The 24,951-nt window shown below is 41.2% G+C and overlaps 1 protein-coding gene across 1 annotated transcript in view; it reads right to left on the reverse strand.

Annotated features, from left to right (window-relative positions):
* gpr107 (G protein-coupled receptor 107) overlaps positions 1-24,951 on the reverse strand; it is an 88,258-nt gene that overhangs the window by 9,816 nt on the left and 53,491 nt on the right. Inside the window, exons 15-17 of the mRNA XM_078226304.1 lie at positions 22,725-22,774; positions 20,544-20,627; positions 16,181-16,302 (exon numbers count right to left, since the gene is read on the reverse strand). Of these exons, the coding sequence (XP_078082430.1) occupies positions 16,181-16,302; positions 20,544-20,627; positions 22,725-22,774 (256 nt within the window). The remainder of the gene's footprint in view (positions 1-16,180; positions 16,303-20,543; positions 20,628-22,724; positions 22,775-24,951) is intronic.

Genomic DNA, 24,951 nt, shown 5'->3' on the forward strand with positions numbered 1-24,951 from the left:
GAGAGTTTCATATTTTACTTCTGACTACGCTTTATAAAGTGTGACTTTTAATCTTGCACTGAAACATTTAATGAGATAACTGCTACTTCATATGGGCATGCCCTACAAATCACAAAATGGTCAACAATCACTCACTCCACAGCACTCCCCAGATTTAGGGACTTGCAAGATTTTTCACAGTCTGTAGCTCAGTCTATTTTTGGCAGAGGGCTGCCCAGAGTCATCACATAACTTTCCTTATATTCCCCACAGTGAAAGAGAATGATGAGAAAAAAGATCACATTTTGTCGTGTTGAGCATCACTGCTCTCTCCGCACACTAACTCCAATGTAGGCTGGATAATACCAATGTGGTAAAACTCTTTCAAAGCTAATAGGGTACTCGCTTGCATCACAGGACAATTCACTGCAACACAAAACATGCCTTAAAAGACTTAGGTTTCAGCTTCATTTAAAATTGTGTCCCGGTTTAGTCCCCTTAGAGGACATGGGATATTGTGGCTTTGGAATTGCTGCAGAGAAGGGCCACAAGACTGACTCCCAGTTTAAAACACCTGATTTGATTTTATCACATGTATTAGTATACAGTGAAAAGTATTGTTTCTTGCGCACTATACAGACAAAGCATACCATTCATAGAGAAGGAAAGGAGAGAGTGCTGAAGATAGTGTTACAGTCATAGCTGGGGTGTAGAGAACGATCAACTTAACCTCAGCCACCCAGACAAGAGCTGGGTCTGTATGTATTAGAGAAGATGTGGAGATGCCAGCATTGGACTGGGGTAAGCACAGTAAGAAGTCTCACAACACCCGGTTAAAGTCCAACAGGTTTATTTGGTAGCACAAGCGTCACTCCGAAAGCTTGTGCTACCAAATAGACCTTTTAGACTTTAACCTGGTGTTGCGAGACTTCTTACTGTATTAGAGAAATGCAGATTTGGGCAATTTGATGTGAGGTCTATAAGATTAACAAGTGACTAGATTGTGTTCATGTGGACAAATTATTTCCACTGGATAGATGAGGTCATGCTTCCAAGTTACATCAGTGCCAAATTAGACTGGATGTCAGTTTTTCTCTTTTCCCAGAGAACAGTGGATCTATGAAACAGTTTAATGGTTTGTGTGGTTAATAGGGATTCGCAGCATGTCCCCAGGGACAGTTGGCCCTGTTCAACAGCGGGGTACATGCCCTGTAACATAAATTAGGTCCAATATGGTCAGCTGAACTAGTTTGGATCTCCTAAAGGAGTTGGGGACAAATTTTCTCGAACTCATGTCCACCCCCTGCCCCCTCCAGTTTGGATTTTTAATCTATTTTGTTGCCTTTTCCAGGTGATTACGTGGCTCTAGGTGGGTTGTGAGTCTTTCTACCATAATGCACAAGACAATATTTGGACAAGTTCTGGTCCTCACATTGGTGGACTTGGGGGGTCATTGTGCACGAGGAGCAGAACCTTGACTAATTTTATCTTACAAAACACAGTACTAAGAGCAACTGCAGCATCCACATCAGAACATTGGCTGAAATCAGTCAGGAACACCTACCACAGTTTATTTGGTAGCACAAGCGTCACTCCGAAAGCTTGTGCTACCAAATAGACCTTTTAGACTTTAACCTGGTGTTGCGAGACTTCTTACTGTATTAGAGAAATGCAGATTTGGGCAATTTGATGTGAGGTCTATAAGATTAACAAGTGACTAGATTGTGTTCATGTGGACAAATTATTTCCACTGGATAGATGAGGTCATGCTTCCAAGTTACATCAGTGCCAAATTAGACTGGATGTCAGTTTTTCTCTTTTCCCAGAGAACAGTGGATCTATGAAACAGTTTAATGGTTTGTGTGGTTAATAGGGATTCGCAGCATGTCCCCAGGGACAGTTGGCCCTGTTCAACAGCGGGGTACATGCCCTGTAACATAAATTAGGTCCAATATGGTCAGCTGAACTAGTTTGGATCTCCTAAAGGAGTTGGGGACAAATTTTCTCGAACTCATGTCCACCCCCTGCCCCCTCCAGTTTGGATTTTTAATCTATTTTGTTGCCTTTTCCAGGTGATTACGTGGCTCTAGGTGGGTTGTGAGTCTTTCTACCATAATGCACAAGACAATATTTGGACAAGTTCTGGTCCTCACATTGGTGGACTTGGGGGGTCATTGTGCACGAGGAGCAGAACCTTGACTAATTTTATCTTACAAAACACAGTACTAAGAGCAACTGCAGCATCCACATCAGAACATTGGCTGAAATCAGTCAGGAACACCTACCACAGTGTAGGTAAATTCAGGAGTTCTTCAGCTTGGTTGCTGCAGAATGACTTGAAACAAGTCATTCAATCTCTTGAACAGGAGTGAAAGTAAGTATTGCGTTTGCTTTTAATCCCCTAGCCCTTGCCTGGGAGATAGGGTTATCTCCTGCTTTGAATCACACTGAGGTAATTTAGCTGAGAAGTTCCTAACTCTGGCAGACGTCCCTGAGTCAAGACATTCCCTGAAACGGAGTCTTCAGGACGAAGGGGCACTCTGCAACCTACCCTGTGCGGGCTGCCACAACCATTTACTAACAGCATTATTTTTTTCCTGAATACTTAAAGAAGAAATTATATTTCAGAAAATTTTAATCTATTTTAAAAGTACCCATGGCCATTTTAAGATAGTGCTGCTTTAACCTTGGCTAATTTGTTGAAAATGTTTTAGCTGGTCTGCACTGTGCGCAGACATTTTATTTAAAAATCATATTGAATAAACCGACATACATAAAAGCACGAAAATACATCTCCTGTGTTTTGTGAGGACAGCAAGCACTGTTGCTAAGGAGACAAGGTACAGATGTCACAGTAGAATCTGGCAATTTCAACCATGAGCATCTGTACCTCTCTGTTGTTTAGTTTAAAATCCATCTCATCAAACCACGCATTCAGTCACTTGTTCCAGTGTCTCCTTTTTTGGCTTAGTGCTAAATTTTAATGTTACAGGGTCAAGTCTCGGGAGAGTTTATAACATTAACATTAAAGACAGAAAGCAATTTATCAGGCGGGAATAGAAAATGACGGAATCTACAACCCTATAAAAAAGGAAACAAGGGGAGATATCAAAAGAGATTTATAAGATACAGAGCAGGATTGTGACAGTGCAGAGGGAGCAGGGTGAGTGAGTGGGGTGTAAGGAGGAGTATGGTGGCAGATGAGTAGGGAAAAGAGGAGAAAGGGTGAGAATGGCCCTCAACTTGAAATCAATTTGCAGGTAGTGTGTCCATCAAGAATTACTGGAGGGGGGAAAAGAGGGGTTGGCACTAGGGAGTGTTATGATCTGAGACCAGACCCCCAAGCTTTTGGTAGGATCAGCTTAGGGGCCAGCAACATTTTGTTCAAAGTAGACAAAGTTCAAGATCCAAGGCACATGCTCAGGTGAATAATGCCACAAGATTCCACGGGCTTTGAACAAACAAAAATAAATTTTACTACACAAGGTCAGGGAGATGACACAATTTACATGATCATAGAATCATAGAGTCCCTACAGTGCAGAAGGAGGTCACTCAGCCCATCGAGCCCGCACTGACCACAATCCCCCCCCAGGCCCTATTCCCGTAACCCCACACATTTACCCTGCTAATCCCCCTGACACTAGGGTCAATTGAGCATGGCCAATCAACCTAACCTGCACATCTTCACACTGTGGGAGGAAATCAGAGCACCCAGAGGAAACCCATGCAGGTACAGGGAGAGAGTGCAAACTCAACAGACAGTGACCCGAGGCTGGAATTGAATCTGTGAGGCAGCAGTGCTAACCACTGTGCCGATCTATTTTACACACTAACATCCAGGCTTAACATGAGGCACATGTGAATTAATAGGCAAACTGTGTTCAAACACATCACACTGTACAATAAATAGCGAATGTGACCAAGACGGATCCCGTGGATTTGTCAGTAAATACTGAGTCAATCAGTCTCATTGAAACTCTGTCTCTCTTACAAGGGACTCCAAACCTCTCACTTTCTAAGATGAAGCCTCTGAATTCCCTCAAAGATGCTCCAACTTGGACTGCCTCAAAAACTGCACACCTCTTAGGATTTCAATTTCGTCTCCCAAGACTCTGTTCTCCTGGATTTCCAAGTCTGAACTCCAGCCTCAGCTTACTTGCGCAATTTCAGCTCTTCAATAGTTGGTCAGTTTCACTGCCCCTGGATTTCACCAAGCTCCAATTTCCTCAGCTACACCAAGCTATGAATGGCTCCCAGAGCTTCTCTTGAATCGTAACCCTTTCAATCATGGAGTCCATGACCTTCTGCTACCTTCTCAGCTCCAAGGCTTTTCCTAAGCCCCAAGTAAACAGAGCCAACTAATAATCTTTCTTGTCTGAAGCCTCCTAACTGCAACATCTTTATCTCCTGCCACAGAGCACTCTCCCGCCAGCAAACACACAGATAAATTGAAACCCTAGAATATTAAACTCCACTCATTTCTAAGACAACACCTGGTTCATTGAATGCTTTTAAATTAATTGTTGCTCTAATCCCCAAGACAAGACAACTTCCTGGTCTGCTTCTTTGCAAACAGTGTAGACATCTCATCTCCAATACTCCAGCTTGGTAGTGCCACTAGCTATTTTATGACCGTACCGTACTAGCTTACTACCTCATAAATTAACATGGCCCAACCTTTTAAATGCAATAGTCATCAAGCTGCTTTAGTTGCATTTATCCAATTTCCTACAGTAAAGACTTACTCCTTCCAGAAATAAAAAATATCTAAAATATTACTACGAACTACGTATTTATAACAGGGGGTGTTAGTTGCTACGAGTGGGGGGGATGGAAATGTTCAATGGTGGCACAGGGAGAGGGATGTCAAACACTGAAAAGTGAGGAATTTGCTTCCTCCACGGTTTACAGTGCGGCCATATTTTAGGGTTACCCTGGTACTGGTACTGATTCAGACTTGCACTCAGGTGTTGGTGACTGCAGCAAAGAAAATACTTTAGGAGAACACACAGAAATAACAACATTTCTTTACTTGCGAGGAAACATATTTTTCTGAACATTTTTCTGCATTTCCTTCCTCTGGTATTCTTCCCAAATGCCTTTTAGGTAATTGACAAGTAAAGCAGGGGTATAGGTAGAGAGAACAACTATTGAGAGCCAAAGAAGGAATAGCAAAACAGCTAAAGTTATTTTTAATATTCAAGGTAACACAGAAGGCTGAATCCAGAAATAATGTACACCACAAGAATACTGGAAAGCAGCGAGAAAAAAGTGAGATCGACTTAAAACTTGAAGAACTGAGCCGCTGATAAACCAAGACCCAAGCTCTTAACCTTGTTTTAAAGAGAGGCTCTCTTGAACCTGTACACATATAGGGTGGAAAGCCAAGTGGATCAAATTTTATAATTATGATCTAACAGGTTTTCAAATCAGCAAAATCCATCATATGTACAATCATTGGAATTTATAATGGAGGATGAAATTGACAGAAGTGAGAGAAGGGAAATCAAAGAGGGCAAAGCAGAATGCAACGTTATGATGATTTCCCATTTCTTTAATAGATGAACTCCACCCTGTTAAGCTTTCCACATTGCACAGCTCTACCTCACCATGATCTCTCTCAGCCCCTCCACTGTCTCTAAATTGTCAGATTGCTCATCTGGTATTCACTGCTAAATGCTCAGAAATTTCACCCAATTAAATATTGGTACAATCAAAGTCATTGTCTTCAATCCTGAGCACACACTGCCCCCTGACGACGAGTTCTATTCCTCTCCCAGTAACTGTCTAAGTCTGAAGCAGATTGGGGACCAAACCTTGGTCCATCGTTTGAACTCGAGATGAACTTCCAACTACTGCGTCATTACTAAAACCGCTTATTTCTACCTCCATACCATCATACAACTCCACCCCAGCTCATCTTTTGTTGAAATCCTCGTCCCATGCCTTCATTACCTTCTGACTTAATGATTACAACACACTCCTGGCAGGCCTCCCATATTCTCAACTCCATAAACTGGAGGCCACATAAAACTCTGCTTTCCTTGTCCCAACTCACATCAAGGTAGATTCCCGCATCGGCCCGCTCTGACCTACACTGAATCTTAGTTGAACAATGTAAAGTTTCTTTCTTAGTGTCACAAGTAGGCTTAAATTAATACTGCGATGAAGTTACTGTGGAAAATCCCCTGGTCGCCACACTCCAGCGCCTGTTCGGGTACAATGAGGGGGAATTTAGCACTGCCAATGCACCGAACCAGCACGTCTTTCGGAGTGTGGGAGGAAACCGGAGCACCTGGAACCTGTCCTTGTTTCCTATCTCTGTAATCTAATCCAGCCCTACAACCCTCGGAGATAATTCCGGCCTCTCTACATCCCCAATTTTACATGTTTTACCATTGATGGCTGTGCTTTCAGTTGCCTAGTACCCAAGCTCTGCAACTCTCACTCTCAACGTTTCTGCCACTCCAAACTCTCTTTCTTTCTTGAAGGTTTTCTTTCAAACCTATCTTGTTGACTAAAGTATTGGTCGTCTGCCCTAATATCACACGTGACTCAGTGTGAAATTTTGCTTTATAATGTTCCTGTGAAAGAAGCACATTGGAAAGGTCATTATGTTCAGACAAAATACAAATAAGTTGTTATTCTTTCCCAATAACTTCACATAACCTACAGGAACTGTGAAATAATTGAGATTCTGTCCTTGACTATTTCCAAAAGCTGCCACTCTATTAATGAGTATTGTATGCAAATATTTAGCATGGTGCAGTTGCTCTGGTAAATCACCAACACGAAGGGCATTCAGCTTATTTGTTATAACTGTGCAACCCAAATTTCTGTGCTGCCCATCCCTAATTGCCCTTGAACTAAGTAGCTTGTTAGGCCATTGAAGAAGGCAGTTAAGACTCAACTGGAGTCACAGGTCAGCCAGACATAAAGCTGGCAGATTTTCTTCCTTAAAGGACATGAGTGAACCAGATGGATTTTTACAACAATCAATGATAGTTGTCATGGTCGTCATTATGCGTTTAGCGTTATATTCCAAATTTATTAATTGTGTTTTAATTCCACAAGCTGCCAAGGTGGGACCTGAACCTGTGTCCTCAGAACATTCGCCTGGGTCTCTGGATTATTAGTCCAGTGACATTAGCACTAAAGCACCATCTCCCCTATTTTACAACCAAGCTAAGAACTGCTGCTTTGTTCACTTCAGTTCAATTTTAGTCTCCGCAGTATCTTTCCTATAGAGCTTGCCACCCATTTCTGTGAAAACTCCCCAACTTACAGTTCATGTCTTACGTCTCTGGCTTTTTCAGCATCTTTCTCCAGCAGGATAGCAAGAAAATGTGCCACTTCAGTGGTCCTATACTTCAGCCTCTCCAACTACTTGACACCAATGCAGATTCACAGGCCACTACAATTAACCACAATATCATCTTCCTCTTAAAACATGACCAACCATTCACTGGTTCCCATAACTTCAACCCAAGTCATCCACTATTTTAACTGATGAAAATATGAATCACACAAAGTCAGTATGCAGGTGCAGCACATAATAAAAAATGCCAATGGGATGTTGGCATTTATTGCAAAGGGATTGGAGTATAAAAGTAGAGAAGTGTTGTTGCAATTGTACAGGGTGTTGGTGAGATCACATCTGTATCCAGTTTTGTTCTCTTGATCTGAGGAAGGATGTGGTGGCATTGGAGGCAGTTCAGAGCAGGTTCACCAGGTTAATTCCAGGGATGAAAGGGTTGACGCATGAGAAGAGATTAAACAGTTTGGGTTTGTACTCACTGGAGTTTAGAAGGATGAGAGGGGATCTGATCAAGGTATATAAAATTTTAAAAGAGATTGATAAAGTAAATGTAGACCAAAGTTTCCTCTTATGGGGCAATCTAGAACAAGAGGTCACAGGTATAGATTGAGAGGCGGTAGATTTAAAACTGAGATGAGGAGAACTACTTCTCGCAGAGGGTGGTGAATTTGTGGATAAAGGATATGAGGAACAGGTGGGGAGGTGGATTTGAGACTAGGGAGGAATCAACCATGATCTGATTGTATGGCGGAGCAGGCTCGGAGGGCTGAATTTGCCTCCTTCTGCTCCTAATTCCTATGTTCCTCTGTTAATTGTAATCAAAGGCTGCCAGAGCACAAAACCCATTGCTCATTCACATTAGCAACAATTTGTACTCGCTGGAGTTCAGAAAAATGAGGGGGGGGGGGGGGGGGGGAATCTGATCGAGGTATATAAAATGCTAAAGGGGATTGATAAGGTGGACATTGAACTGATGTTGCCCCTTGTAGACCAGTCTTGAATAAGAGTCATAGATATAAAGTGAGAGGGGGTAGGTTCAAAACCTACTCTCAGGGGGTTGTGAATCTGTGGAACTCATTGCCCCAGAGTGCAGCAGGGGCAGAATCAACCAACAGATTCAAGAGATAGATAGATATGTTTCTGATGAAAAGCAGGATAAAAGGCTACGGGAAACGGGCAGGAAAGTGAAGTTGAGATCAGGATAAGATCGTGTTAAATGGCAGAGTGGGCTTGAAGGGCTGAATTGCCTACTCCCACTCCTAATTCTTATGTTCCTATGTTAATCAAACTTCAATACGTAAATAACTTATAGAAAAATGCTTGTGCATGTAGGGTAGGAAATTTTCTGATTGGGTGGTTCTAGTCATCTTTTGGTACGCTAGAAGCACTCCACCATGAATGTACGCAGACCTCACACTTGCAAAGTTTGCTTTTTGTGTCTACGTGATATCTCGAATTATATATGCAGATTACAGCCAAATGCAGTTCACTCAAAGGTTTTGACATGTACATCTGACTCCCAAGATTAACACGGTTGAGTTAGAAACTCTGACCAGAGTCAAATAGGAATCCAAGGCTGCAAGCAGTCTGAATGGAGTCGAGACTCGGGAGAAAGAGAACACAAATTTGCAGCAGGGACCGAAGTCAATGCAGTTTGCTGATTCAATTGTCTCATCTATATTGAAATTAACAGTTATTTCAACTCTATACCACTCTAACATTGTTTATAAATGTTTTCATTTCTGGCAATTCAATGATCATTTTTGCCATTATATTCCACACTCTTCACTTGAACTCCACGTTCACTAAATATTATTCTCACATTCCCCAATGCACAACTCACACAGGAATGAAAACTGTTAGTCTCAATCCATGTTGCACTGTTGCTATTAAAAGCACCATATGGCGACCAACACATCCCACATTTTCTCACCAATCTCCTTCAACTCTTACCTACCTGACAACCTTGTAACTAATCCATGGAATAACACAAACAACAATCTGTTGGGGAGACTCCAACTCTTGCTTTTCATGTATTTTTATCTAATTTCTCCATAACTGCTTTTTCTTTGTTGATGCAGTATCAATGGGCAACAGGGCAAGCTACTGCTTTCTCTGGACTTGGTCAATTCTTCAGCCAGTGCTCTAAGAAGTCAGACAACGTGGCAATCCTGAACAAGCGGTCACAGGTACAGGTCAAGAGGCGGTAGATTTGAAACTGAAATGAGGAGGAACTACTTCTCGCAGGTGGTGGTGAATTTGTGGAACTCGCCGCCCCATAGCGCGGTGGAGTCTGAATCGTTGAATGGTTTCAAGAAGGAGACAGATACATTTCTAATTTTAAAAAAGGGATAAGGGGAACAGGTGGGGAGGTGGATTTGAGACCAGGGAGAGATCAGCCATGATCTGATTGCATGGCAGAGCAGGATCAAAGGGCTGAATTTGCCTACTGGTGCTCCTAATTCCTATGTTCGTAACCTCCCCGATAACCTTCCATTGTTATTTTGCGAACAGTCCCCAGTTTCTGTTGGGACTGTTCAACCAATAGACAGTGCAGGGACATTTCACTGAGTGGACAGGTGCACTCCAAATTCCACCATGACAGGTGCTGTATCAGACAAGATATCACTGTCATAAAATGGGCCCTGTAACACACTGCTTCAATTTTGTACAGGGATGTCTCAAACCGTTTTAAATGGGTCCATAATCATTTCTGTCACTAATTTCCACGTCCAGTTAATACCAATGCAGGATGCTGAGGTGATGGATTAAAAAATACAAACCCATTTGAATGTTCTGTTCTGGAAATGAGGTCAACAATTGCACCTGTGGCAGGGCAGTATCTGAAGCACCAAGTCATAGTTAGACATGATGGCTGTGTGAAACGGACAGGCTGAATGTCGAATCTGGCAATTACTTATGCTCAATACAAACTTTTGAATGGATTAACGAGATTATAAACAATTAATCAACACCTCCACAACTGTCATAATAATAATTCTTTGTGGGAGTGTAATTGTCAACTGCCTCATTAGCATTAAAGTGTCATTTCCTTCCTGCAGAACAAATCGCTCAGTATGATCACTTTAAAACAAGTGGGGCTGGATTGGATGACGGCCTTCGATCAACATTCGTATTATAAATGCAATACCATCAGAAATGCCTTGAAACCTTGAAACACTACAAACATAGAAAATTACAATAATTTGAGCAACAGGCTAGAAGAACCATCCTTTGATACAACTCTCAACCTACCCCTCAATTATTCCCCCCCACCTCAAGTATATTTAGTTGCTTTGTTAAACTCTTTCATATCGACTCCTCCTGTGACTTAGCTGAAAAAATTCTGAAATTTTTCACCTGCAGAAGAGAAAGTTTCCTTTCACTCCTGAAAGCATAGTCCCTGGGGTGTGAATGATTCACTGCAGTAACCAATTTACTTGGAAAAATTTAGGCCATTCCATTCATAATCTCAAAATACTCAATTAGATTAAAAATGTTTTTACTCACAACAGGTTAAAAAAAAGTTGAATATTGAACCAAAGACATTACTTTTCACAGATTTTTTGTATAACCAGAAAATAAAAGGTTTTTTTTTTGCTTCATTCAGTAAGGTTTGCTGTAGCAAAGTAATGTCACATGTTTAAACTTTATAACTGAGCTCATTAATAATAATGAAAAATAAGTGAACAAGACACCCTCAAGACAAGCAGATGGCAATATCAGAAACTTGCAACTTTGCCGAGTATTGTTTTATAATCTGTGAATTAATATATCAACAACTCAGAGTACAAAGTATGGATAGTGAGACACCAGTCATACTTGCTACTATTGCGGAAGACAAAAAGTCAGCAAAGAGAAAAACTGCGACAAACATGTAGCAAACAGAATCCACAAGAACAAAAACGCTGGAAAATCTCAGCAGGTCTGACAGCATCCGTGGAGAGAGAATAGAGCCAACATTTCAAGTCTGGATGACTCTTTGTCAGACCTCTGACGAAGGGACACTCAAACTCCAAACATTAGCTCTATTCTCTCTCCACAGATGCTGTCAGATCTGCTGAGATTTTCCAGCCTTTTCGGTTTTTGTATCAGATTCCAGCTTCCACAGTATTTTGCTTTTATCTTAGAATCCACAGGAAATCACGAGCCAGTTCTGATGACAGGATACACTTGAAGCATTGATCCATCTTTCTCTCACAGATACCGATTAGCTACTGTGCATTTCTTTTTTTATATTTCAGATTTCCAGTAATAGTAGTGCTTTTAATTCCTCACAAATGAACATTAGATTACCTCACCAAACTAAAATAAGGCCATACCTCAGCCTCGAACATACTTAAATGACCCAGCTGCGACAGCCCTCGAGAGTAAAGAATTCCACAGATTCACTACCGTTTCGCAGAAGAAATTCCTTTTCATCTCTGTCATAAATGGGCGACCCTCTACCCTGAGATTGTGTCCTCTGGTCAAAGACTCTCCCACAAGGGGAAATAACCTCTCAGCCCTGTCAAGTCTCCTGATAATTCTATATGTCTCAATAAGGTCGCCTCTCATTCTTCTAAACTCCAATGAATATAGGCCTAACAAGACCCAACCTCTCCTCATAAGAAAATCCCTCCATACCTGGGATCAACCTAGTTAATCTTGTCTGGACTGCTTTCAATGCCAGTACATTTTTCCTGAGATAAGGGGATCAAAACTGCTCACAGTATTCCAGGTGAGGTCTAATATATAGTGTTTAGTTTTATATACACGTGATTGCGTGTTTCAGCAAGACTTCCTTATTTTTATACCCCATTCCCTTTAAAATAAGGGCCAACATTCCAATTGCCTTCCCCATTATCTGACGAACTTGCATGGTGGTGTTCCCATGCAACTGCTGCCCTCGTCTTTTTAGATGGTAATAGTCATGGGTTTGGAAGGTGCTACCTAAGGAGGCTTGGTGAGTTCCTGAGTGTATCTTGCAGATGATACACACTGCTGCCACTGAATGCCAATACTGGAAGGACTGAATGCTTATGGAAGGGGTCCCAATCAAGTGGTTTGCTTTGTCCTGGATGGTGGACACCTTCGAGTGTTGTTGGAGCTGCACTCATCCAGGCAAATGGAGAGTATTCTATCACACTCAACTTGTGCCTTGTGGATGGTGGGCAAGAGTTGGGTGGGGGGGGGGGGGGGGGGGGGGGGGGGGTGTGTGTGTCAGGAGGTGAATTACTCACTGCAGATACATTCTAGTGATTAGTCCACTGCAGTTTGTCACAATGCTGGCAGCCAACTTTTGCTGTCTCTGACCCAGAGACAATTGGCGCACCACAGAGAAAAGTATTCACAAAAGATAAAACAGTAGGTAACCAGGCTGTGTTAAAGCTGCAAATACTGCTTTTCCAAATTAAAACTGGAAAATGAAGAATCTTGAACCTTAATATTAACTTGTTTTTTTTCTCTTTCAGATCCTGTTGGACCTGCTGTGTTTTTTCAGCAATTCTGTTTTAAAGCAGGGAATCTAACAGCATGAGCTCAAAACCATTTACATAATAAAGATTTGCACAACAGGCAGACCGAAGACGATTGAAACTCCAGCAAATAACTGCAACTCAGCCTAATGCTTGACATTTCTGCTTTGCTCAATAAGAGAGACAATTATGTTAACTAAATTACTTCATTAAAATTAACATTTGGAGGCGTACAGAGAAAATCATGTCAGGGCACTTCTATGTCCTACGTACACATTTACAGAGAAACCGTGCAAAATTAAACTGCACAATTAGCTCACTGCACTCTGAGCAATGTTTCTCTTCCCACTGAAACTTGACAGTACTCCACAATCAGCATTGACAGCACATGTCTATCAGTGCACTTCTTGTGGAATGAAGTGCAATGAGAGATCAAAAACTGCTGCTGACACGTTAACAGCGACATTTTTATGTTCTGAAATCTGAACAGTTTAGAATTGTCAACACGCTGCTTTGTTTTGGAGTGGGAAAGAAATGCAGATTCACAGAAACACTCGATTCTTCAGTTTCACGCACCATTTTAACGCACTGTTAACTGGCTATCGGACACATGTATGTATTGAATTTTGACGTAATACACTTGAACATTCACTGCCCTTAAGAACTTGGTCAAATTATTGAGTTTCTTCAAACTTTTTAGATGGCACTGCCCTCGGCAAACTACATCCTCCCTGGGTCCATTACTAAGGGAAGATAGTTTTCATTCAGGGTAAACAATATTCTTTACTGTACCATTTAAGCTCAACAGGGATCAGAGTAGCAGTGAAACTCAAGAGAGAACCGGCAAGTGGTGAAGTTTCACGGGATTGGAGTGAAATCAAGTCAGAAAAGGTGAGGAAAGAATCTGATGCAGGTAACCACAAGAGCTAAAATGAACAACAGATAGACCAGCAAAAACAGTTGTATGGCATTGACTGGAACAGTCCTGTATAGAAATAGTTTCATGTAAAGCATCAAATTAGAAGGGCTCTAATTGAAAAATCTCATTAACTTCTTTCAGGTTACAAGTATATAGTTTACTTTGACAGAGAAACGTCCCATTGAGGCTTCTGATGGAAGTAAAACCATGTGGCGGCACAGCAGCACAGTGGTTAGCACTGTTGCCTCACTGCGCCAGGGATCCAGGTTCGATGTCCAGCTTGGAACATGCGGAATCTGCATGTTCTCCCCGTGTCTGTGTGGGTTTTCTCCGGGTGCTTCAGGTTCCTCCCACAGTCCGAAAGATGTGCTGGTTAGGTGCACTGGCCATGCTAAATTTTCCATCAGTGTACCCGAACAGGCGCCAGAGTGTGGTGACGAGGGGATTTTCACAGTAGCTTCATTGTCGTGCTAATGTAAGCCTACTTGCGGCACTAATAAATAAACTAATGTCAGCCAAAGGTGTTGCAGCAAACAGGGAACAGTTGCTTGATGGACGATTGAGAAGCTGGTGCCGACAGCCAAGTTATTTCTAATTTACATAATGACCAGGGTGTAGGAGTCAATTCTAAGCTTGTGTAATCTGCAGTCACAACATTAAAATGGCAGGAGCAGAAGGGGTAGAGAATGCAGTGAATGATTTGTGGGAAGATTACAATCAGTTGTAAAGTGGCACAGGGGATAAATCAAATTCAAAACTGCTAAATGCCGAGTGATGAAAATGGATGAGCCAAGGTTGTAATGCACAGGCAGGGAGAATTTCAGAAGCAAGCAAGAACATTAGGATTGAACAGTAGCCTCACCCTTTCCAATGCTGACACAAAGTGGTCCAGCAATTCCAAATGAAACTTGGATATATAGCAAGAACAATGCAGTAATAAGTCAACAGGGGTAGGCTGAAGCTTTATAATGAACTGGTTAGAATACAATTCCCATATTCCAGGCAACTGTGGACAATACACTTCAGCAAGTTACACACAAGTATGTTGGAGGGTGAAACCAAAAGTGATACAAATAAATTCAAGCGTAAAGGGATGAGCTTATGAGGAAAGGTTACAGAAACTCGAGATTAAAATATTTATGAAAAAAATTAAAGGTGTGTATGAAATATTAAATTGTTTAAGTAATATGAACACAGTGAGTGAAGCCAATAACTCGAGAGGACATTACATATTAAATGTGGGGTTCAGTTTTCATGTGTCAATCATGCTCCAATGAGAACATTTTTTCCATCTAGAAATGGCATTGTGACAAGAACTTTTAGTATTAAGAGTGTCACAGCCAGTCTACCAGATTCACCCACAACATGTGGTACACACAATAGATACTATTGTGCAGGTGCATGTTTTCTTATTGCCTTGCTTTTAAAATATTAATTAAACTTTTTCACAGTTGGTACCATCTCAAAGTCTTTTGTAAGAAGAGCAATGAAGTTATTAAATTCAATGTTTAATTTTTCACCTGAGCTGACCTGCTCCTTCCTGCCCATGGCTTCCTCTTTAGAATCATATTTTATAAGTAGCTATCTAGCTCTGCTCGAGGTTATTCCCTGCCGGGAGACCACCCACCTTCAGCGTTTCTCAGAGGAAGCTGGCATTCATTTGCCAATTACACTTCATTTCATATGACATAGGATCCTCACAGGTGAACTGTGTGATACACATGAGTACCATTAATGATGCCTGCATCACATCGAATGAACTGAGACAATAAGCATCAGTTTCAAGATGTAATTCAAGAGGTGGAAATCAGCATCCATTAATAACTCAATGGTTCATTGCACATCATACAGGAGCCAACCGATGACACAACGCAAAATGTTACAGACAGAGCTCTGGAATATGCCGACACAAGAATGACCCAAGGCATTCTGGAAGCAAGCGTTAAGAGTGAATCCTGTTTATCTCCATATAAACCACTCCCCTCTGACTCATCCCCAGTTTGGTAAGCACTCAATACAATTCACTTTAAGTTAGCGCATGGGAAAAATATGGTTGACAAAGCTTTCCCTCCCAACATGATGATCCATCTTACTAAACCGAAATAAAGTGAACACCACTGGGTCAAACTGGGATACAGTGCTTCAACTTCATTGTAATTACCTGAGGTAACATCAGCTTCACATTCATTCTTGCAGAAGCTGGTGCCTCAGATAAGAACTTCCAGTATCTTTGGCATTTGATTCCTGTGGTTCAGTGGCTTTACCAAGTCCTTCTTACATTGGTCAAACTTTAAGTTGAGATTGTTGAAGTCTTTAATAGTGAAAGTTACAAAAATAAAGAAATTTGCCCCATTCTATCGTTCCCCTCCCTCACGCTCAAGATAATTGCACTAGTTAATACTGACATTGAAACAAGCAAGCAACTATCTGTCATAGTCACTAAGCGCAAAGTTACATAAATGAGCTGTTCTGGTTGAAGATAAAACTTTAAGCTGAAAGTACTTACACTTCGTCCATCTCTACATCTTCCTCATTCTGAGGTAGTTGAAGGTAGGGATTGTCTGAAGCTGGTCGGAACTTGTAGCCCGTCAAACAGAAGAATACGAGCGTGGCAAGTTCATCGAGGAACTAAAATTAATAGAACCTTTATCAGAAAATAGTGCTATGGATTTTGAACCCCTAAAAACTTGGTGCTTGAAGCTGCAAACTTCATTGAACGTTGCGTTCTCAAACCAGGAATATACATGAAAAATAAATTACATTTTTTCAAAATTTTAACATAGAGAATTTATAGAAGTAAAATTATTCCCCAAAATTTCAAATTTTTCAAACACTTTTAAGTTCCTGATAATTAAAAAATGTTAATGCAAAGCAAGCGATTCCTACCATTTCTCGATTACTAAATCCGCAGTGCCCTTCAAATTTTTTCCTTTCCCCCAGTGCTGTGCTCTCCCCATTCCACAGCTTCAAGTTTGACAATTACCTGATGCGTATGATTTTTACCGAAGTTTATTAATATGTTTTCTGACACTCTTGTGTTTCTTTGAGCTGGCTGCTTGCTTCACACTGTCTAAGTTGAGGGAAAACAAATCCCAAATAGGGGGATGGGGCAAAACAATTGCAGAAGAAACATGACCCTAACCTTAACAAAAAGGGCAAAAAAAACCTCATGTTTAGGACAAATGAGACAGCTGGAAAACAGCAGGACACGATAGAGATGCACAGTGGGGATTCAAAGAATGACCATGTCAGCTGTGACTCACACTCCCTTTCTGTAGGAACCTATAATCTTACTTGGTAAATATTGGCGACAGTTCCTGAATTAAAAGGGTCTCTCCTCTGGAGGCATGACATAGAACCCAACAACCATCGTATGAGGCTCTGTTTTTGCCAGCGATATCAGTTGTAAAAGAAAGTTATCTTTTATAGTTAAACTAATTATCGTTAGTAAATGGCACGGCACAGTAGTTAGCACTGCTGCCTCACAATGCCAGGGACCCGGGTTCGACTCCTGGTTTGGGTCACTGTCTGTGTGGAGTCGCCCTGTGTCTGTGTGGGTTTCCTCCGGGTGCTCCGGTTTCCTCCCACAGTTTGAAAGACGTGCTGGTTAGAGTGCATCGGCCATGCTAAATTCTCCCTCAGTGTACACGAACAGGCGCCGGAGTGCAGCGACTAAGGGATCTTCACTAACTTCATTGCAGTGTTAATGGAAGCCTACTTGTGACACTAATGAATAAACAAACTTATTAGCTACATTTAATTAACATAACTCAGGAACATATTGCATTCAGCAAAGCAAGCACATTGGTAATAAAGATAATCATTGAAAGGCAGGATTTGGAAATGAACCCAATTTGCCTCTGGACATTAAATGTGTTTAATTCTCAAAACACGCTTCTCTTATTATAATAGAAGCGTAATTCAGTTTCATTTGTTGTGTTAACAATTACTCCAAATAATGTCACAAAACAGTCTTCAAAAGGTAGCATGGATTATATATCATTTTCCTTTCATTCTGTATATTTGTCAATTTTCTCCTTTTCTTCCTTGAAGGGATTGAATTAACTACAATCCCCAGAGCACCCTTCAGAAACTCTTCTTTTTTATGCTTTCATGGAATGTCGGCATTGCTGGCTCGTCCAGCATTTTAGTGTCCATCCCTAATTACCCTTGAATTGAGTGGCTTGCTGGGCCATTTCAGAGGACAGTTAAGAGTCAAACACATTTCTGTAGGTCTGGAGTCAGATGTAGGGCAGACCAGATAAGGACAGCAGATTTGTTTCCCCGAAGGACATTAGTGAACCAGATGGGTTTTTACAACAATCAGTGATGGTTTCTTGCTTAACTTCAATTCCAGATTATTCGTTTATTTTAAATTCCACCAGCAGCCGTGGGATTTGAACCCATGCCACAAGAACATGAGCCTCAGGATTACTTGTCCAGTGACATTGCCACTACACCAATGTCTTCCCCTTAGGTGACCATCCTTCATGGTTGAGCTGAAGCAATGGGTCCTGCTGAGCATCATAGCTGACACTGATGTCACTCACATCCAACATCCTGATAGCACCTTTCAGCAAAGTGTACTAATGAGAAAATGAAAGTGGGAATCCTGGTGAAATATTCACCCTCTAGTGCAAGAACATTGATGACAATTGTGTCTCCTCCCTCCTATTTGAACTCAGCAGAAAGGGAGAATAAAAACTGGGACCTCATTCAGTAAAAACAATACCTGATAGAAATCTAACAGGTGGATGCAGAATGTATCTGTGTGGCTCAGTGACATACCACCTTTACCATTGAGCCAGTGGAGGAACTGTCAAAAATGTTGTTAAATTTTAAAAGATTAACAAACTGCATACCCTGTAAACTGGGCCATCTTCAACTATACAGCTACTATAAAACTTGGGAATGGATAAGGAACTGGCTATAGTATCAGAAACAATAAAAGTCACGGGAGAGGAAGATCATTGATATTGTCCCAGAGATTGCCATTAGGACCACTAGAGTAAGTAAAATTGATCTACACGGATTCAGAAATTCAAATGCAAATGTGTCAAATTTGCAAACAATACCAAAATTGGGAAGGCAGGAGAAGTTTCTTTCAAGCTAGGAGTAATCTCAATTGGTGGCACGCTTGTCTCCTAGTCAAAAGGTTGTGTGTTCAAGTCCCACTCCAAGACTTAAGTACAATATCAAGACCGTACTGAGGACACGCTGCACTTTTGGAGCGGCCATTTTTCAAGGCCTCTTATACCCTCTAAGATGAATGTAACAAAAAATGCATGGCACTATTCTGAAGGGCAGGGGGAGTCCTGGTTTTCTGGCCAATATTTATCCCTCCACCACACCACAGAAAGAGATTTTCTGGCCATCGTCACATTGCTGTTTGTGGGAGTTGGTTGCTGCATTTCCTACACTACAAAAGTGACTACACTTCAAAAAGCACTTCATCGGCTGTGAAGCACTTTGGGACTTTCGGTGAGCATTAAAGGTGCTATTATAAACTAGGGGTCTCACACTGCAGCCAAGAAGCGGGGTCAGAAATGGTCAACTTGGCCTCATGGACCTACAAATCACACTGGAAGGGCCAATCACATGGAGGATTGAGTTATCAGTCAAATCCGAGGGGTATTGGGGCTGGGGTTTTCAAAGTAACTTAAGGGTAACAACCAAATCCTGGGGGGATTCAATTTTGAATTGAAGATGGTTTGGGCAGAAATGTGGGGTTTTGCCTGCGATTTTTCAATAGAGGGTTTCTAACAAGTGTGGAAGTGAAAGCCAAGGTTAAATTGTGGACTCATCAATTGAGTGTTGTGCAGTGGCATGTCTTTTACACTAGTTTAGAGATCTTTTTATTAGGGCATCGTAAGTTTTTTAATAAATAACAAGCTTGTGGTTGAGCCAAACCCTGTGTCTGTGCATTTGTATCCTTTATAAAATCCTAAAATCAAGAACTATCTGTAACGACAATCAGGAGCATGGACCACTTAATGAGGAAGAAGATGAAGGGGATCTCGAAATCATTGTGGAATCAACATGTCCACCCAGTGTACAGCAGCAATCAGCTGAGTCGATAGAATGTTGAACAACATCACCAGAATAGTGGAATACAATCAAATACATGACTATCAAAACTGACAGTGCTTTGGTCAGGCACCATGAATACCCTGCCTAATTCTGTCAACAAAATGCTGAGGAGGCACTTGATAACTGGAAGCAGTGCAAGGAATTGTGAGGCGAATCTCCTAGTGTCAAAGTCTGAGTAAGGAAGACAAACCTTTGCTGTCTTGAAAGAAAGTTGCCCGAGAGGTGATCTTGTTGAGTCACAGGAGAGATTAGGCAGCATGGGCAAGGTGCTGCCTTGCCCATGCTGGATAATTAGAGAGTGTAGGACACAAAAATGACAGGTTTAAATTTGAAAATGGCCAATTTAATGCTGGTATCAGGAATGTGCTGCTTCACACAATGTTCAACACCTGGAATGCATAAACTAGCGAAGCCAAAAAGCCTTTGAAATCATTGAATAAATAACTGGATGTTACAACAGCTGCCTTTCAGGCTCTTTCTGAATGCATAAATTAAAACTGGGCAAATACCCTGTAATCATCTTCTGATAAAGCAGCAAAATGCAAAAAGTCATCAGCTCCTTGCCCTTCCTATTGAGTAGAAATCCTGTACAACATTGCAAAATTAGTCAATTTTCTCTTGACTGATTGAACCTGAACAGCAATTGCAAGTGTCCTCGTGGCTAATTCATCTCCAATCTTGCATTACAATACAGAATACAGTAAGAAAGATTTTGAGGGGGAAAAAAAACAATTAACATTGTTTTGGAGAGAGTCAGGTCAAATGATGAGTTTGCTTACCTGATAAAGCCATTTCCACTGGAAGGGCACAATGATTTTGATCAGAATTGCTATGATCCGTGTAAAATAAATATAACACACAATCTGAAACAGAAAAGAAGCAAAATTAGCATTTAAAAAACAGCAACATGACAGGCAAACCTGGATGAATGTATATTTCAACCTACGTTCCTCATTTAAATGCTATTTCGTATTCAATCTAATTAGTGGAGTTATTGATGATAAACTGGAGTACCACAGGAATAGCAAAGGATTATGTCATGGGGTTCTCTGGAACCAATAATCTAAAAACAATGATAACATTTGATGCACACAATCTTGATTCACACAATCTTGATTCAGAACATTAAAAGTGTAATTAGGTACTAGAGTCACAGCTGTGAAAGTATGCTCAGTTTATAGTAAAGTTGCAGTTTTCTTCAAAATCATCACTCTAAGCAGAACTCAATTCAATTGTGACTAGCTGCTCTCAGTTAGGCAGGGAAGTGGGCTATTAGAACTGCCTACAGTACCTGTGGGCCAAGTAGAAATACAATCAAATAGGATTCCTGCTTCTGATCACTACCAAGTGGCCTCCAACTGAAAGGAGCACATAGGTGGTCATCAGTGAGAGAAAGTTACGGTAATGTTCATGGTTGAGTACATTGCCTACATTTATTCTTGAGATCCATGAACTAAGGATGGTTACTTGAATGAGATACTGGTGGGCTGAATACTCCACAGATTTCCATCATAACGTCACACCTTCAAGTGAGGGGAGAAAGTTGGGAGATAAAAAAAAAGAGGTGCAACTTTTAAAACAAATTATCAATGATAAGCCAACTGTTAACCCATATCCTGATGTATTCTTTTAAGCTAAGATGCAACAATGCACTTCTACCGTAACAGGTTTTTTTTTACATTTTCAATGAATCTTGGATCTCTTCCTAAAGCAAGTCACAATTTTTAAATTCTTATTAAACACACAAACCAATGCTCTTCTTGCTGGAATCTATTTAACAGGTGAAGGCTTACAGAAAGCGAACATGTAGACATTTACACTTCAATGGAAAAAGTATGATGTTCATACTCCCAAGGTTTTGTCTGCTAATACTGAGCTTTATAGCATGAGTTAATTAGAGTAGACTTAACATTAGTGCTTACTAAACTTAAATTAAACCAAGGGCTGAGACAAACAGTGCTGTTACACCAGTCACAGATTCAAAAATAAAGCAGCTCGGTGGGTCCTACCGGAATCCCAAGGACCATAAGATTCAGTGATAGCCTGCAAGCAAACTCCACGGGGATTCAACTGCTTTATAATAACCATGTCTGTGCTAAGACAGCTGGGAGCACAGAGGAAGAGAGTGTGACTGTCTGGCTCAAAACAGATGTTTGGATAGATCAAACCAATTGGTCCAATTCTGAAATCTATCATTCTGGGACAAATGATTGGGTGGGAGTGCAAAATGGATGGATTTGACTCAAATGGGAAGAGAAAGATAGACAAAAAGAAGCTAGAGAGGAAAAGAAATGTAAAAAATTTCAAACAAGAACCCAACCCGCCTCAAGAGGGGATGAGGGATAGGTGACCAATCCACCACTCTCAGGAGGAGGGTAAATCATTTACACCTTTCAAATAGGCTGAGAGGCATTATTTTAACAAGTATTGTATTTCTGGGTTCTATCATTTAGGTTTCTCTGGCCTCAAGAAGCCCATCAGTTAAAAGGCACGGGAAGGACTAAATCTATACGGTTAGGTCCTTTACAGCCATGCTTATGATCAGGAGGAGCAAGACTGTTTCCACCAGCTACCAATTAAACACCCCAAACCTCCAAGATCTTTCCCCAAGCTATTCAATGCCGACACCTCCCCCACCACCCCAGAACATTCCAGAATCATAATCTGCCAGCTTCCTGATCACTCTGCCACCATGTGCCACCCATTCACCCCATCCTCAACTAAACTAAGTTTCTCCATAGTGTGGTCTTTTCTGGAGCCTTCCTCACCTGACGGACAGTCAAACTTGTCAATTGGGCTGCCGACCTGGAAAAATACCGAGTCTTTCCAGGTCCTTCCGACCATAACTCTTAGCCCACTAAACGTTGGGGCCGTGGTGTCAGCGCTTTTTATTTGACTGCTTACCCCGGCACCACCATTGTTTCCCTTCAATCATACCAGCAGAATGAGCTAAAACTTACCATAACATAATAATGTCTGAAGAGCTTCAGTTTTGCCAAGTTAACTGCAGCTGTAAGATGACAAAGAGAGGAAACATTATACGTTCCGAACAGGAATTAAACTGAAAATCAAAGTGCAAGATTAGTCCCAGCAATTTTGAGAAATGTCTTACTACGTTTTTATCGTCCATCTATTTACATGGGAGATTGTCTTGCTAGCCATCATTCTGTTTTGACTACTTTCCTAACAAGCAATCAAGTCCCTTAGCAAAAGATACCATTAAAACTGAACAGAATAGGGGAAAAGGTGTGTTGCATCTTTGATTCTAAGATTCTAGCAGGGAGGAAGACTGAAGGTGAAGAGTTCTACAGTTTTTAAGTTGTAAAATCATATTGGCAGGAGGAGGCCATTCAGTCCATGCCGGCTCTCCAATCCAGCCAGTCTCATTCCCCCACTCTATCCCCAAAGGTCTGCAAGTTTATTTCTCTCAAGTGCCCATTGACCTTCCTTTTGAAATCACTGATCGTCTCTGCTTCCACAACCCTTTTAGGGAGCCTGTTCCAGATTATTACCACTCGTTGCAATAAAAAAAAGGTTATTCCTCATATCCCTCCTGTATCTCTTGCCCAAAACTTTAAACCTGTGTCTCCTAGTCCTTGTACAATCAGCTAACAGGAACTGTTTTTCTTTGTCTACTTCATCTAATCTTTTCATAATCTTGCATACCGCTATCAAATCTCCCACTAATCTCCTTTGCTTCAAGGAGAGCAACATTGTGGGAAAGAATAAATTAGGGTAGGTTGTGGTGGAATGAGTATTTATTCCAACCCCAGGTGATAATGGAAGAGCAAGCGAGTCTGAAGCGAGGTGAATCAAAGTGGAAAATTCAGAGCTGTATTAATCATACAAGAACCGGGTACAATTATAACATTCAATAACACAACCTCAACCAAATCCTAACCAATGCAAGTGTTAAGGTTATAAGGACTCAAGCAACAGAAGCATGTTTATTAGTTATGTGACTGCCTCTATTGACGAGAGCCCATGTAAACTGCATACTGTATCTTCAGTCATCTATGTGGGATTCAGAAGAAGAAAAGAAGCAAATGGTCTGTCAACCAGTGTATCTCTGGTTGTGTGTTACGCTAGGCAAACCTTGGTTGCAGCTTTTTGACAGAATGGTTAGTAGGTTACAAGTCAGCAGGTGCTTAGCCTCTTCACATTGTTTGTGACTGAAGATTCGTGCTGAGCTATTCCCCAGGCAGCTGTGAACCACAGATAAGAGACTTTTAAACAGAATGTTCCAGCATTAAATATTAATGGATGCTCAATTCTGTTCAGTCGGGGCCAGCCACAGGAAGGCTGTCGTGAAATTTTTGCACTGAAAACTTCCATTCAGTTCTGCAAGAAATAATATACTGACATCTTCAGAATCTCTTTTCCATGTTTCATGTTATACAGATGATTTCAATTCTATGTCTGAGATAGTTTGAGCACCACGTACATTATCACATCAGCATCTGTGTAGCTTTCTCCTCATTTCTTATTTAAAGCTCACTGCCACTCTGTGGCAGCACTCCTGGACACGACAGCTCAAGCAGACTTCGCTCCTTGGCCATGGCTTGGCTGTAATCAAAGTGGGAGTTCAATCTCCTCCGCCCAGTTAATGCTGACTATTTAGGCTCACACGCGAGTTATGTATGGAAGCTTGTTGATGCCAGCAGAGTTACACACAGCATGTGCTGTCAGCCTCAGGATATGAGTGTGGACAGCAAGAGAAAAACAATAAGCAGAAAACTGTATTTTGGAGTAATAGCACTAAAGGTGGCCATTCGATCCATCATCCCTATGTCAGCTCTTTGAAAGGAAACTAGCCCCGCTCCCCAAAGCCCTGTTAGTCTCTCCTTTCCATGTATATATCCAATTCTGCACACTCTCCTTTCCTTCTCCCCATGTACTCTGCGAACGGTGTGTTTTGTCTGTACAGAGTGCAAGAAACAATACTTTTCACTGTATCCTAATACATGTGACAATATCGAATAAAATCAAATTCCCTTTGCCTAGCAGTAAGATGTGAGTGACAGCAGTACAGATGCCACATTCTGCCATTACCTGTTGCAAACTGAAGGTCATAAATATGATATATTCACGGTCTGAATATTATTATGGTCAAGAAATATTCAAAATATTTGTTTGACACCTGAATCCAGAACTCTTATGATCTGAACTCAACACAGTATCTACACT

The sequence above is a fragment of the Mustelus asterias genome, chromosome 13 (assembly GCF_964213995.1).
Source record: "Mustelus asterias chromosome 13, sMusAst1.hap1.1, whole genome shotgun sequence".
In the NCBI taxonomy this organism is placed as follows: Eukaryota; Metazoa; Chordata; class Chondrichthyes; order Carcharhiniformes; family Triakidae; genus Mustelus; species Mustelus asterias.